General features: G+C 41.3%; 1 protein-coding gene and 1 long non-coding RNA gene across 2 annotated transcripts in view; one reads left to right on the forward strand and one right to left on the reverse strand.

The window, feature by feature from the left end:
- The window catches only part of LOC123371873, a 50,973-nt gene that overhangs the window by 18,247 nt on the left and 15,765 nt on the right, over window positions 1–16,961 (forward strand). The window lies entirely within an intron of this gene.
- The window catches only part of DTHD1 (death domain containing 1), a 40,056-nt gene continuing 30,706 nt past the window's right edge, over window positions 7,612–16,961 (reverse strand). Inside the window, exons 9-10 of the mRNA XM_045019740.1 lie at window positions 8,715–8,772; window positions 7,612–7,931 (exon numbers count right to left, since the gene is read on the reverse strand). Of these exons, the coding sequence (XP_044875675.1) occupies window positions 7,612–7,931; window positions 8,715–8,772 (378 nt within the window). The remainder of the gene's footprint in view (window positions 7,932–8,714; window positions 8,773–16,961) is intronic.

The raw sequence follows: 16,961 nt of genomic DNA on the forward strand, positions 1-16,961 counted from the left end.
AGGAGTTAGTTGGGAATCAGCCAAGGGTCAGAGCTGGTATCAGTCAGAGTCAAGGCAAGGGTGGGTGCCAGACTTGGAAACCAGGGGCAGGGATCAGGAACCAGGTGCAAAGCAGTGGAGCAGGAACCAGGAGAGCAGGGCTCAGGCAAGAAGGCAGGGTCCAACATAGCAGACAACCCCAAACTCACCCAGTTGCACAGATGACTTCCTGTGCTGCCTTCTGGGTTAAATAGCACAGCCAAACCAGTTGGTGTGCACTCCTTCAATCAGGACCCTGTTAGCTGTGCCTCTGGAGGAGGCTGGAGTTCCATCAGCCACTCAGCCTACTAGAAGCCAGAATGCAAAGGTTGCCTGTGGCCCTGGGTTCAAGACCTGTGAATCCTCACTGTGGTTGTAACATTCTGGTCAGTTTCAGTGATTGGATTTAGTGTGTGGGTGCTGAGTGGTGTTGATGGCCTTAAACTCTCTGGCTGCGTGAGCACTGCACATCAGTGGCAGCAGTGTGTAGTGCATATGTAGTTATGAACAGCAGGCTACAACAGTAGGGAGGCCATGGGATGCTACCTGGCTAAAAGTAGCAGTGTAGATGGGGAAGCTCAGCTGGGTGAGTAGAGTCATGTAGGGTATATACAGGTACACACAGTATGCAGTGTAGACATGCATTATTTCATTTCTCTGTACCTCATTTATTTATCACTTTATGAGGACAATGCTTTCCTATATTAAAGGCCTCTTCTGAGGATCAAATCATTTGTTTTTGTGCATTTGGCTAGTGGGTGATAATTGCCATCTAAAAAGCCTATAAATAAATTTCAAAACCCCATATGCTTTATTCAATGGCTCACTGACACATTTTATGAGGCAAAAGGAAAGGTGTATGGCAACAATGTGTATTTAAAATGTCCTTTATGTCAGAATAGTAAAAAAAATTGTGGTGTTTTGTAAACCAAAAAAATATATAAAAAACCATTTGTGGAAGCTCTAAATACAATCAGTAACTTTCTGTAAAAAGTTAGTAAGAGAAATGCCCAAACTGTCTGTCTTTTATACTTAGTTGTTTAATACTAAGTAACTAGCTTCTGCCTTGGCTCAGTCAAATTTCACTTTGGTATGGCCGTTCCCACACAGTTACGTTCCTCTGTCTGGACAAACCTGCAGTAATTCCTCCTTGTTTAGGGATAGGATTTTAATTTATTTCTGCTACTCAGTAAAACTCAGATTCTGCACTCAGTTAAATGCATGATACCCCACTGCAGGCAACAGGGTTACATACATGTAAAAACAGAAGAATTTAGCCATAGGTAGACTCTGTACCTCTCAATGCCCACCTATTTTCAGTTCAGTGAGTCTAAGCTCAGAGTGCGCTCCTACTCAAGAGCTAATATTTGAGTTGATTAGATACGGTAAATCCGTATCTGGAGGTCAGTATGACAAATGGTTATTACTAGGGAAGCCCAATGTCCTAGCAACCTATGGGTGGCACTTCTTAAATACGAGTTTGAGTAGTTGGTCATTGCTCTTTCCTATAAAGATCTGAGCACTGTGCCTGTCACATTTTCCTCCATCTGTTCAATTTTGATTCATCTGTCTAGTCATCACTCTAGTCATTCATCACTCTAGTCATCCATGGCTATAAATTGCTAAAGCATGGTTTTGAATGCTGCTGCTGGAGAAAAGCTCACCTCATCCTTCTGGTGTAAGCTATGATTTGACCTAAATTTGCTTACTTTTTTATATTCTTACATGGACATGAAGTGTAGGTGAGAGAAACTTTTGACACCTCCCTGCCACAAAAACTGGAATTGAGAGGGGGGGGGAGTCACATCCTAGCCTCATGGAGGGCTAGATTATTTTTTTTTTGTGCATGCATTTTTATGAAACAGAAAGGAAGAACCATGAGGTGATGGGAATATGTACAGAATTTTGCATATGTAGATTCATGGAAGGAATGGGTCCTATGGTGTGTGTTGCTATAGAGTAGTTGTATTCATATTCCTGTCCTAGAAACAATAGGAAATTGAGTGTTCAAAGGGAAAGCTAAATGGGAGGTATAGTTCCAAAATGGACCTTCAGGGGAAGCTAGCTGGCTGTTGTTCTCTCATCTCAGTCTGGCGGCACACTTCTGGGAAATACAACAGGAGTGAACTGCATGGGCGAAGGAAGATGTGGAGAGATCGTGGCCAATGCCATCATGGGAGACTTTCCCCTATTTTGGCTAAACTGTTGAACAATCTAAAGGCGGTTCAATACAAAGTGAGGTTTGGAAGATCTCTGTACAGAAAGGAGAGCCTTGCCCAGGAAAGTTAAGGAACAGTTTCAGTCACATTGCAATAATGTTCTGCATGCTAATTTTAAGGGAGTGTTTCTGTATCAGACAAATTTTCCATCCATTCAGAGTCCAATATATTATTGGACTGTTACACCCCATCACATGGTATACGGTAACTGCTATTCTGTTATACATTGATAGCTGATGTTTTAGCCTTTGAACTGCATTAGACTTTCTAATTTACTGAAAGTGATAGAACAGAAACACTAAGCATTGGCAATTGATCTGTTGAAATTTTATTATTGCTGGATAAGGTTTGGCTTGTATCCTTTTGTTGCAGAGCTGTAGGCAGTCAATGAGTTAATAACAATAAATCAGATTAAGGAGGATGTGAACTTTGCTTCACACTGATTCAATTAATTCTGTCCTATTGCTCTTGAGAAATGGAAGCAATAGCTTTTCTATCTGAGCCCTCATGTTGATATCCTTCCCCATCTAATTATCTGAATTTGGGCCTAATTTGTATTTTGTTCAGTTGTTTGATATTTATACACCTCTGAACTTAACTTGAATGAAACCCCTAACAGGAGGGGAGAAGCTGGAAAGAAAAGTGTCGCTGGTCAGAATTTTTTTACAAAATGGTGCTGGTGGTTGTTGGAAAATACTGAATCATCAAAAATGAAACATCATGGGAAAGGGCCAGTTTTGACAAATTTATTTTGAATATTGCTTGGGAAATGTTTTGAAAATGTCAGAATGTCCCACTTTGACTTTTTCAAAATTCCATTTTTTGGTCTGAAACTACTTTTCTGTTAGAAATTTAAGCTAATTATAGTAATAAAGTTTTAAGTTTCAAAACTGAAAGGAAACATTTCAGAAATAATTAAACAATTTTGTTTGACCTAAACCTAAATTTTTATTTTGTTTGGATGGTTACTTTGCACAAATTTTCAAAATTTCAACGTTTCCAGACAAACTTTCCAAATCTCAAATGTTCCTGGGATGGGAAAACAATTTCCTGCCCAGCTCTAGAAATACGTTCTTTGTTCTCATATTTTTCAGCTTGTTTCATATAGATTTTTCTCTGCTTCCATTCAGATAAGGCTCATATGTATATCTCTAGCCTTTACTTTCATTTCTCATGCTCAAGACTTTTGGAGTGCCCCGATTATAGTATATGAACTTTATTAGTGATGCAGTGCTGTTTATAGCAGAAAGCTAGAGATACTTAACAGCCACTTCACCTGCATCTATTGCATGTATTTATCTCTTAAGCAATTCTCATTTTTGTCATAATAGCTCCTAAATCTTCTGACCTGAAACACAGAAAGCACACAGCCACCTAATGAACATGCTAATAGGAAGTCCTCCAGTAAAGATTTTGTTTAGAATCCTCACCAGTATGTAAGGAACTTTCCTTTTCCTTATCTTATCATTCTGTTGTATGGAGATGGATTATTTTGTAAGATTCTTAGTCCTGGATCTTGTGCTTCTTGGCATTAAATAGGTGAAACTCTGCAGTCACTAACTTTTAGCTTTTTAAGTGCACCAGTAACCCGTTAAAACATGAAGCTTGGAGAATTCCTCCTGTCTTACCCTAGGGAACACAAGATCCAAGAATTGATAATCCTGCCCAGCTGATATCTTTAGAGAATCTTTCTTTCTTCCTTCTCTGTGTACCACAAACAGTGTAGAGTTGTTTGATTTTGCTGTTTAAAGTAAACCTTTTGCTCTCCAAGTAACCATTGGGTCCATATTTATATCTTTTTAATATCTAGTCCTCCATAAAATCCAAGCACATTATAGCAGGATGTTTCTCTGAAATTTCCCACTCTCTCTCTTTAGGTTTGTCTACTAATGTATTAGTGGATAAAGGCTAATGTCAGAGCTGATCCTGAGTCCACTGTTTATTCATAATGCTCATCTCAGCTATTAGGTATTAATACTGTGTGGGACTTGTTCCAAGTACTAGAAGCTGTCAAAGTATAAGGAGCTCAAAGATGACACAGCAAAAGCAACATTTATTGGCTCTAATTATTGAAACTTCTTTCTTTGCCTTGGAAATAAAATTAAAAGTAAACCCATCCAATACTACAATAAGTTTTAAAATAACATAAATGTTTGGCTTTATCCAATACACAGAATAAGAGTTGAGGCAAGCTTCACCATATCTGAAATTTTTGATGGGTTAATGCACCTATTGCATTGTTGTCTAAAGTGGAATTGTTTTTTTTACAGTAGAAGTTAAAATAATTAGCACTGCTAGTGGCTTTTCATTTATAGATCTGAAAGTGATTAATAATGCTTACCTTTCTTTTTTATCAAACTGTTAGGCAAGCCCTAAAAACTTGCATAGCATTATCTTGTTCATAAATGGTTTGAAGACCTACTCTAAGTCCAAAAGTCAGAATTTTATCCATAAACAATTCATGTGTCATTTCTAACCTAAATTATCATATGTACATTACATTGGTAAATTTCCTAGTTGATTACAATGTGCAGATGGTTTATACAATATAATTAAACTACACACCTGTTTGAAGCCAGCCTACATTACAAGTTTGTAATGGGCCTGACTTGCCATTGCTTTGCACCTTAAGTAGTCTTACTTGTGAAGTGCACACAAACCAGAACCACAGCATTTTTTTACATCAACTTTCTATCCATCTAGCCTAGGTTCTGATATGATGCCCATTACTGTACTGTCTGAGCATCTCAGGATGTAGTTATTCTCACAACGCCCCACTTAAATAAGTATAACTTTTTTTTTTACTGCAGGAGAACTAAGTGACTTGCCTAAGGTCAAGGATGAGAAAGGTGGCCAGGGATTAGGGCACTAGCCTAGGATTTGGGAGACTCAATTTCAATTCTGTGCTCTGCTTCAGACTTTCTTTGCAACTTTGGGCAAGTCAGTTAACATCTTTGTGTCTCAGTTATCCAGCCTTAAAATGGGGATAATAGTACTTCTATAGATAGCAGGGGTGTTGTGAGTATAAATACACTGTGAGGCACTCAGGTACTAAGGCAATGATGTACATGTAAGTCCTATGATTAGGGTGACCAGCTGTCCCAATTTTATAGGGACAGTCCCAATATTTGGGGCTTTTTCTTATATAGGCTTCTATTACTCCCCATCCCCGTCCCAATTTTTCACACTTGCTGTCTGGTCACCCCACCTATGATAGATTACAGCGGAAACCTGTGGAGGAGCAGGAAATTGAAACCAATCTTCTCACTTCTTTGCACAGATGTAAATGACTGCACAAGGTGCAGAGCACTGGAAAATCAAGGTCCTTACAGAGAAACTGCATTTTATCCTTTATTATTTTCCTGCAACTGAAGATTAGTTGAATAAACTTTATGCTAGACACAGAGGCCATCTTGTGGTAGAATGTAGGTGGTAGCAGAGAATGCTTGTAATTTGGAAGTAGAGTTAAAGTTCTCTCACAGTAGTTTCATGACAATGATTACAATTTATATTTGTATTACTGTAGCACCTAGGAACCCTTGTCACGGACCATCCCACTATGTTAGTTTCAGCTGTGTATTTTGATGGTATCTGGAACTAAAGTTGCTGCAGAATAAGTAACTATAGAAAGTACTCAAAATAATTGCTTTTAATTGATGACGAACGTGTTAGCAGAGTAAGTGACAAAAATACAAGAGAGCTAGATTCACTTGCTACTGACAAAATGATTGCTCCACTTAAATGTAATCTGGTTTTAGTGGGCTTTTTTCTTTTTAAGGAAAAAAAAGAAAAGAAAACGAGTGCATATTTTTGCACTCATGTTTCACAGAATGGACCAAATTAATTCTTGTGCTGTTTCTAAATTGCTTTTAAAAAGTGTGTGTTCTTTAGGCTAAATAGTATTCAGATTGATGTTTGTCTTACTCAGGTTGTAAAGCTGTAGTTTTCTTACATGTGATAGCTACTTCAGGATATTCTAATAACAGGAGCTTGCCCATGTGTAGAATTTCTTTTAATTTAGGATATTATTTTCCAAGTTTTATTTTGAATTTGAAGATTTTTTTTTAATCAAGCTGGAAAATAATTATTACTAGAACAACAAGGCTGCACAAATGGACTGGATTTTAAAGACTACTTCCATATATGCTGTGTGTGTGCAAGTACAATTGATAGTTGTGTTTGTAAATATCAAATATCAGTATCTTCCTTCCAGCAGCCTCTGATTCACTGTGGCTTCCCAGCTATCTTGAGCCACTAATGCAAATGGCACGTATTACCCATTAACAGGTCGGTGGCATACCAGATGGATAGCGATATATTAGTGATTAGGTCCTACGCACTGTCACTTTCAGTTAATGTGATGCAAGAACACAGTAATTCAAATACATCTCAGTTGCCATACATTATTGCTGTAATATTAGGGATGCCTTGGTATGACTCCATTTTAAAGCTGAGAGGAATTTTACATAATAGTTTAGAGAGGAGCTGAATAAGAAGTGATACAGAGTAAATGAATAAGGAATAGTATACAAATGTCAATCAGGCATTTCTATTTACCTCTTCCCATAATATAAGAACACAGGACACTGAATGAAATTACAAGGCAATACATTTAAAATTGAGAAAGAAATAGTCTCCAGATTTCAGTATTTATCTGTGGAACTCATTGGATAAATACTGGATATAGCACTGTGACAAAGGATTTAATTGTATCCAGAAGAGCATTAGACATTCTTATGAATAATAAGAGTATAATTGGCAGTTACACTCACAAGGATAAAATATTCATAGGGAATATCAATTTATGTGCCAGAGATGACAACTAGCTGCTTAGTTTAGAAGAAGCTTCCCCTATTAGTGCCTTATAACAATTGTCTATTATGGTCTATTAGGAATTTGGTACTGACCAACGTTAGAGATAGGATACTGGATTAGGTTACCCATTGGGCTGATGAAATAGGGTAATTCATGTGCCCCTATAATATGGGGCCATATTGGTAAACGCCAGATCCTACTACAATCAGTGGAGCCCTATGTGTATATCCAAAAGCTGAATGTAATTCTTGGTATCTGTATTTTCAGCAACTTGTTTGATTTTATTGAGGAACATTAGCTGTTATTAGGCAAGGGGAAGAATTTGAAGACATCAAGGCAGGCAACTTGTGCTATCATGAAGAAGATGAAAATTTACTGAACAGTTAAAGAACACCCAGTGGCCTGACTGGCCTTTTTTCTCCCGTTTGCGAATTCATTGTAAAAATTTAAAAATTTATCAAGCTAAAGCAAATGTCACTTGGAAATTCTGAGTACTTGTTCAGTCACATGCAGAAAAACATTCAAATTTCCCAAGGTGAAAGCATACAGATATCAGTCTTTAGTTGTCCATGTCAAACCAGTGCTTTTGCCAAGTGAACGCTTTATTCTCCCACTTGAACCTGAGCTCTTCAGAAAGATCACTTCTGCCACTCTTACGAAGATAACGAGATAGGAGTCGTTGTTTATCAGCTGATCTTGGAAGATTCTTTTTCCAGAAGCAAAAAAGCTCATAGATCTGATGTGTTAGATTATCAGGGCATTTCAGTCTAACAAGCTGAAGAGTGCTCCGACGGATAGGCAGGTGCAGAGAGAGCAATGATGTATTATCTTCTGAGAGCTCCTCTGCGAGCCAGTACAGCAAATTATCCCACAGGGCCTCTGTTAGTCAGAATGTAAATGCTTAAAGGTGTTTAGACTTTTAAAAATATTACTACAAATATATTTTAAAAGATCTATAAAATCATTTATTCCTGATGCCTTCTCCTAGACAAATGTTTAAGTTTAAAAAAGATCTCCAAAGCTGAACATACTATAGACTATAGGAGGTCAAAGGGAGTTTTGCCATTGACTTAAGCAGAGTTAGAATTTTACGGTCTATGCCTGTAATTTTGCACTCTGGTACAAACTTGGCTTATTAACTTCCCTGACTCAGTAACAATCCTTTATACTTAAATTGTGTAGAGGAAATCAGCAATAAAATGCAGCAAAGCTCATATTTTCTACAACAGACCAAGGAAGAGAACAGACCTTCAACCCTCAGCTCCTGAGGGCTGAGGGAAGGCAGGAGCTTCCTTGACAACCACTGCCTGAAGGTTCCTCCCAGAAGGCCACGGTCACTGGAAGATGCAGGCCACTGCAGAGGTGGAGCAACCAGCAGCAGCAGACTCCAGTGGCGAGAGGGCTGCCACACCATGCCCAGCCACAGGGAGGCACCAGTAGTGAGCTGACCCCTTCACAGGACTATATAAGCTATTTGTTTCCCTGGTAAAGTTTCTCAAAGCATTTTTTCCCCATTTCATTTAATATAATTTTAAATATATTTACATTCTTCTAACCAGAATATGAAAGGGTCAGTTTAATAAATGAAAATATTGGCAACAATTAGATTAGTGTAACTTAATAAAATTAACTTTAACCATCTAGTGCAAAAAATAGCCTTACCTGATGAATCTGTAGCAATTCTTTTTGTGCTTTGTGGCCGGTTGATTAATTTTTCATGCTAGCAAAGAAAAAGTATTTAGGGAGGGAGAATGAACAAATCGGCCAGGGGAGGGGGATATGAGGATGGAAAACAGTAAATCAGCATTTCAAATTGAGTGCTGCTTATGCCATTACCACATACTGGGCCAGATTCAAAGCTACTGTAAATCAGCATACTCCGATTGAAATAATTGAAGCTATGTCTCTTGCACCAGCTGACAATGGGCCCACTGTATGTGATGGTATGTCTACACTGCAATCATAGGGTGTGATTTGGAGCTTGTGTAGACATGCCCAATTTAGCTTTAATCTAGTTAGCTTGGATACCAGAGGTGAAGGTGTGGCACCATGGGCTACAGCACTGACTAGCTACTCAAGTAATTACCTCAGTGCTCTGGTACCCACGTCATTTAGATCAGTGGTTCTCAAACCCCAGAGTGGGTCACGACACCATTTTAATGGGGTTGCCAGTGCTGGCTTTAGACTTGCTGGGGCCCAGGGCCAAAGCCTCTCCGCCTGGAGTCGAAGCGGAAGGATCATGGTTCAATGAAGTTTGAGAACCCCTGATCTAGATTAAAGCTATTTCAGGTATGTATATATAGCTTGGGTATCGTTTATAAATAAGTTGCTGCATTTGTGCAGATGTGCACAGTAGGAGATGTTCTAAATTAGATAGCAATGTGAATCATGTGTATATGACAAATCTATTGGGAAGGGGGTGCGTGCGCGCGTGCGTGTATATATAATATATATAAAAAATAAAGGAATGGAGGAATGGAGTCTAATTTCAGATACTGAAAGAAATGTGCACTTGGTATAGGCTGAACTTCTCTACTCCAGCACTCTCTGGTCCAGCGACATCCATGGTCCAGCATAGGCGCTGACTCTGTGGGTGCTCCAGAGCTGGAGCAGCCATGGGGGAAAAATTAGTGGGTGTGGATCATACACTGGCACCAAGCTCCTCGCTCTGCCCCCTTCCTCTTGCGCGCCCTCCCCCTCCCTCCCAGTGCTGCTGGAGAGCTGCAAACAGCTGATTCACAGTGTTCAAGCTCTGGGAGGGAAGAGGAGGACTTGGGGCCAGTGGCTGGGACCCCAGATGGGGGGCCACACTGGGTGGAAAGCCTGGGGGTGCTGCAGCACCCCCTGCACTCTTATTTCCTGTGCCTATGGAGACCTGCTGGCAGGGCCGGTGCGAGGATATTTTGTGCCCTAGGCGAAACTTGCACCTTGCACCCCCACCCCCGCCCCCGTAACATCGGTTCATTGAGGGGCAAATCCCAACGAGCCTTTATAGACCCCAGGGGCAAGGCATGCCCTGGGGCTGCTCCCCAGACCAGGTTCCTCCCCTCCCTGCCCCTGAACTCCCCTGGAGGGTGCACAGCCCGCCCCCCCCCGTGAGCCCTCCCTACCCCAGCAGCCCCCGCCCCCAGTCCACTCACTGGCTTTGCTGGACTTGGGCCACTGCATCAGCTCGGCAGGGAGGATCTGCCTTGTGGGGGCTCCTGCAGCATACCCATGCGGGCAGAGGCCCCCGTGCACCCCCCACCCAGATCTCCCCTCGCTGCACTCGGGCTCTGTGGCTCCCAGGAGTGTGAGTCGCTGCTGCCCCTGCTCCTCCCAGAGCAGGCTCAAGGCCCCACGCCCCAGCGGCAGCTCACATGCCCAGGAGCCGCAGAGCCAGGGCGCCGCTTTTTGGCGCCCCCAGGGCCATCCTTAGGATTTATGGGGCCCTATGCAGTATTATTAAACTAGTGCCCCTATGCCCGATGGCAGCCTGAGCTTGCAGCCCGGCAGGGGCCAAGGGACAAGGCAGAAAGAATAACAAGACGCCCTGCCCACCTCAAGGTAGCAGAGAGTCACAGTTCCCCATGGAAACCCCTGTACCCTCTCCCTCACGCAGAATGGACATGCAGAAGGTACGTAATTAAAAGCACTAAAATTGGGAATAAAAAATGTCAGTCACAGGTTTTTTGATATGCCCTGAAGTTTCAGACATTTATTTGAAAACCCTTTGTAGTAAGGGTGAGTCAGCTGTCTTGCTGAATACAGCATTAAATATTATGGAATACATGATGCAGCTCTTCTGTTTTACATTTTCTTAATCAGTATTTCTAAGCTGATTTTATATTTTAAATATACTCATTCCAGATTACTAGATATTTAACTCACTAGAACAGACATTATTGTAAATTAATCAGTCAGAGGTTTAGTGTGTTCATAACAATGTTCATTGCTTTTAGAAAAAGGGAACACTAATTTACTGTGTGTGATCTCCATAATACACGTTTATGAAATTTCACCAACTTTAAAAAATATGTTTGCAAAGATTTTAGGCATAACAAAGGATTTTATATCTTACTAAGGTACTGTTTTTGCTTAAAACTAGTTCATCAGATAGTCAGAAGTAAAGACAGGGAAACTTTGTCCAGCTATCTGGAAGCAAAGGGCTGTTGCTTCCTTGGGTGGTGGGAGGAGAGATGGGGGTGAGCGGGAGGGAGAAATGGATGGACAGAGGACAGGAAGACTTTGGGAGTTTTTTTTTCTATAGTATACTATAGCAATTAAAATTCTTATTTTAGATAAGGATGGTCTTTTGAAGAATTTATTTAAAAAACCATATGTCTGAAGATCCAAGCATTTAAGGTTAAAGATGATTGTGCATCTAAAAATCTATGCAAGGATTTTTTAGAGATGTGATATTTATAATCTTCACCAACTCACCAATGAAATATTTTTAAAGCAAATTTTAAACTGTAGACTGACATGTTCTGAGTAAATATCAAAGGGCTTGGCTACACTTACAAATTTGCAGCGCTGCAGCAGGGTGTGAAAACACACCCTCTCCAGCGCTGCAAATTGCAGCGCTGCAAAGTGCCAGTGTGGTCAAAGCCCCAGCGCTGGGAGCGCGGCTCCCAGCGCTGTCCGTTATTCCCCACAGGGAGGTGGAGTACGGACAGCGCTGGGAGAGCTCTCTCCCAGCGCTGTCCCAGCGCTGGCGCTTTGACTACACTTAGCGCTTCAAAGCGCTGCCGCGGCAGCGCTTTGAAGTGCTAAGTGTAGCCACAGCCACAGTCATGCACAACTGTTTTTGTCAGTACATTCAGAAACTGACAATAGATACCTGGGGGTTGGCAAAGGCCTGTTAAATGTCTTCATTACCCCTTGAATGGCTCTTGAACAGTTTCAGTGTTGTGCTAATAGGTCTGGCAGGCTGGAGACTTTTTCTCTTTTAACTGTTAGAGGCCTTTCCCAGGAAGACTCAGAGCCTGCAGGAAGGGTCAGAACAGGGATAGGAAAACTAGCATGGTGGACACTAAGACCCAGTGCTGCCCCAAATTTTCAGGTGCCCTACCCAGCTGTCTAGGTTTAAGGACAGCCCTGGGTGCCTCCAACCACTTGCCACCCTAGGCCACTGCCTAGTTCGCCTAGTGGTTGCACTGGTCCTGCCTGCTGGCACTCTGCATTGCCTTCCTGTGGTTCAGCAAATTTTCTGGTTTGGCACCAGCCAGCTCCCAAGGGTGCTGGACTAGAGAGGTTCAACCTGTAGAAGCAAGTGCAAGTATCACTGTTTTCAAAGACAATAATGATACCTAGCACACACCTAGAAAGTGTTGGCTTATTAATTTCATAGCGCAAGCTTTAGGAAGGGAACACTCCAATAATAAAGTTTTGTGGGTTTCACTGTAAATGAGGAAATGTGTGAAACTTCTCAGCTGTATAGATTAATAAATAATGCCACCTCTGCAGCTATACTTATTCTTTTATTGTATGGTGCAACTTGTATTAAAAGATAATTATAAGCAACAGTCTGTATTCTCAATGATAAAGTGCAGTACTTCTGCCTACTGCCCTTGATTCACTGAGTTGGGGGCACAGAGCCAAAGTTTTTTGCCTGTTTTATTCCCCTTTCCTTGCTCCCTGTCTACCTGCTTCGGATGGGGGAATTACAGGTATGTAGCCCCTGCTCCTACCTCCCTCTCTAGCTGCAATATGGGGACTACTAACATGGGGCTGTGTGACTATGGCTATATTGGACTTGGCGACCATCTGACCTTACATCAACAACATTTGAAGTCACTTTTGAAAAGGTTGTTTAAAAATTGGAAAGAAGGAACTGAGGTCCATGAGTATAAAGCAGGGATTGGCAACCTTTGGCACGCGGCGGCCAGCACATCCCTCAGCCTGTGCTGCTTCCCACAGCCCCTATTGGCCTGGAGCAGTGAACCGCGGCCAGTGGGAGCCGCAATCAGCCGAACCTGCAGACGCGGCAGGTAAATAAACCGGCCTGGCCTGTCAGTGTGCTTACCCTGGCAAGCCATGTGCCAAAGGTTGCTGATTCCCTGGTATAGAGTTACGAATTCTAAAGACCACCACAACCGTGAGTTCCCTACTCACCTCAACTCTGAGGCTGATTGCTAGCAATCCAGAAGGTAGGGATCCTAATGTGGATTTTGTGCATGGCAGTGCAAAGCCCAACCAATCTTGTATGCATCTGAGGGCCTAATTCATCACTGTAACACACAAGTTTTACAGCAATGCAACTCCCTTGCAGTCAGTGAAGTTGTACCAATATAAAATGATCATAAAGTGCTAGAAAAATCAAGTAATTAAATGGGATGAGAATCTCTTTCAGAGAGGGGCACTGTTCTTCTTTCAATACCACAATGGTCTTTTTGTCTTGCTTAAATAGGCAGTTATATTTAAACATGGATTTTCATTTGCTAATGGGGATTTAGAGCCTCATACTTCTGAAAGTTTTCCACAGATAGTAATTGTAGATGAACTAAATTGCCTATGGGTTGACTTTAATCTGAACCACTTTATACTCCTCCATTTAAAAAAAAGTAAAAATGATGTATATTAATAATGTAATATGTATTATATCTAAAAATTTTAAATCTGCCTTAAAAGACTAAAATCTATGATGAAACATCAAATTCACCCAGGCTGTAACTCCACTGACTTTTGGCTCCAAATATTCTAGTTGACAGTGTAAGTACTAGAATAGTCATAAACAGTTTTCTAGCCTAGAAGGCCATTCAATTAGCAAAAGCAGCTGCTTTTCTGAAGCATAGGATCACATGCTGTTTCACTGTGAGACCGTCATTAGGGATAAAACTGTAGCAGAATAGAAATTTGACAATGCTTGAAGATATTGCTACAATACGTACATGGAAATCAATCTGATAGCCCTTCCATTCATTAATATAAAATTACAAAAGGTTGTCAGTTGGACCTCTGACACACAACCGGACAGTACTAGCATCTAAAGCAGTAGAAGCAGAACAGGGAAAAAGGGGGAGGGGGGGAATCACCTCTTGGAATCACTTGATTGATTTCTCCTCTTATTTACTCCACCTTTTTTCCCATGTATCAGAGGGGTAGCCGTGTTAGTCTGGTTCTGTAAAAGCAGCAAAGAATCCTGTGGCACCTTATAGACTAACAGACGTTTTGCAGCATGAGCTTTCGTGGGTGAATACCCACTCTTGCATCTGAAGAAGTGGGTATTCACCCACGAAAGCTCATGCTGCAAAACGTCTGTTAGTCTATAAGGTGCCACAGGATTCTTTGCTGCTTTTTTCCCAAGCAATTAGTCCTGATTTATATCAGTAGACATGAGTTCAGAAACAGGCCTATTGTTTTCTCTTTGGGTTACAAGGAACAAGTTGAGATAGATGTAACGGGGTACACCTCGCCCTTTGAGGCCCCTGCTGGAGGCCCCACAGTCCTATCACTCCATGCCCCAGGAAAGGAGCAGTGAAGGTGGATCTGCCAGGCCTGCCAGAAAGGCTGCACAGAAGCAGCAAGTCAGAGCCCAGCTGGCTCAGATAGAAGGAACTGCAAGGCCTGCCTAGGTCAGTTCCTGGGTGGGTGCATGCTTGTTAGCTCACTTGTTGCTGGTCGCAGGAGCTCAAAAGGAGAACCAGTAGATGGGTTCTGGTGATATTTGCATTCAATGAGGAGGAAGAGGCTTTGAGAACTTGAGTGCTGAGGTAAGAGTGAAGAGAAAGGGGCTACATGGGAAAAGGCCCAGAGAATAGCAGCAGATAACTGAAGGAAGCAGTATGTAGCTGCTGTGAGAAGGGTCCCTGGGCTGGGACCCAGCATTTGGGCCCAGGTCCCCCCCCCCCCATCCACAGAGAAGGGGACAAGTCTCTTTTAGAAGCTCGAAGAAAGAGCTGGAATTAAAGGGCCCAGAAACAGGGCTGAACATTCTGGTGAAGGCTGTCAGGTTGTTGGATTTCCCTACTCTGGAAGGAGATCATCCATTTTAGACTCTGTGGCTTGTCTGGAGGGCTGAGCTACTGAAGGCCTGCCTAGTGAGGTCAACAACCTAGAGAGGTGCCTGGGGCAGGAGAGCTTGCAGCATCACATCCAGCTGATAGGAGGTACCCAGGAGAGGTGAATTTCCCTGTCACAGTAGGCAACAAAATTCTTAAATGCAGTTAAAACGAGATAGCTCCATCGCTGGGTAGTGCTGCTGAAGACCATTGTGATGATCTGTGATATTGCAGCACATGAAAATATAAATGTGAGGAGAATGGTCATGGCTTGGACACCTTCATTATTTTTTTAGAAACCCATTTTTCAGGAGTTTTATGTTGAAAAATAAAAAATAAGAAAAATGTGAATACAACACTAGAAAGGTAGCCCGTTTGAAGTCCAAACTTAAGCAGAAGTTTGCAAGCTAGCAGCAACTTTTTTCAATAATTTAACTTATTAAGGTCTGGGATATGGCCAGTTCTCAGTGTCATTCTGACTATAATTGAGAAAACAGCTAAAGCCCAGAAAAGGCAGGGGTACATGGAATATTTCATTTCCACCATTACTGGTTCTCCCCATAATGGAGGTGCCAAAGGGGTCTGCTGTCAGAAGAGAGAATTTAAGGCTAAGGTTAATTGTGGAGGAAGATACTATTCAATGTGAAAAAGGGGTTACAAGGTTTGGGTCCAACAATTTTTAGGAAGAATGATTCTGACACTTAGAATTCCAATGGTCAGTGTACATATCAAAGTTATCAAAGAAATCTGCTGAGAAGGATTTTGGAGAGGGCTGAGTGTATGATTCCTATAATGAGGAAGACTGAAAAGGCGTCTCTGTAGGTTTCCGGCTGGAATTTCATTGTATTAAATGTATTTGGGTGCCTAGAGCCTTGGATAAGCATCTTTTTAGTATTTTGAATCTAAATAAAATAAGGGCTAGTAATATCTTTTAAATACATTAGGTTGGGTGTAAAACAAGAGCTCTCTTGGGAGCTATAATAATTCCAAAGTGGTTTGCAGTCCAACTTGGTGAAAATAATTCTGTCCTGTGCAATTATTCTCAATGAGCATTAAGGTGAAATCCTCACCTCAAAGAAATCACTGGCAAAACTATTAACTTCAGTGGGGCCAGGATTTCACCATTAGCATCTAAAACACATAAGCTTTTGCATTTCTTGGGGTGTATTTTTTTAATTGGGGGTCAGTTGGGGGACACAACTATTTTTTAAAATGTTAACTACTGTTAAAAGTCTCATAATTTAAAAATGACATGTAATATCAAACTTCAAAAATACTCTTTTGGGCAGAGATTGCACAAGAAACATTCTGGGCAGTAAAGAGCTTAGTGTTTTTTTTATTTTTTTTCAAAGTTTTAAAGGGTGCAGACGGCATATAGGGAAAACTAGCTCACCACACATTAACTCACTATCATATCACTATAATTAAACACACTTAAGAGGGAGCTGAATACCAAATAACTGAAAATATTGTCAGGTTGGTAAGTAGTGGGTCATTTAAAAGAGACCCCATTTGTCCATGTCACCAAACAACCAAATAATTGGTACAATCCCCAGTGTCTGCTTCGGGGACATCGTTGACTGGCATGAAGTGTTGTGGGTCAAAATAACGGTGGCTTCTGTGCTGAGATAATTGCTCAGTGTTTTCCTTTATTATTGCTATTGGTCTTTCACTTTAATGCTTAATCCACAAACAATAGTTTTAAAAAAAAAGAAAGAAATAGGAGTACGTGTGGCACCTTAGAGCCTAACAAATTTATTTGGGCTAAAACCCACTTCATCAGATGCATGCAGTGGAAAATACAGTAGGAAGATATATACAGAGAACATGACATGATGGGGGTTGCCATATCAACTCTAATGAGACACATCAATTAAGGTGGACTATTATCAGCAGGAGGGGAAAAAAAACTTTTGTAGTGATAATC

Source organism: Mauremys mutica, chromosome 5 (genome assembly GCF_020497125.1).
Source record: "Mauremys mutica isolate MM-2020 ecotype Southern chromosome 5, ASM2049712v1, whole genome shotgun sequence".
Classification (NCBI taxonomy): Eukaryota; Metazoa; Chordata; order Testudines; family Geoemydidae; genus Mauremys; species Mauremys mutica.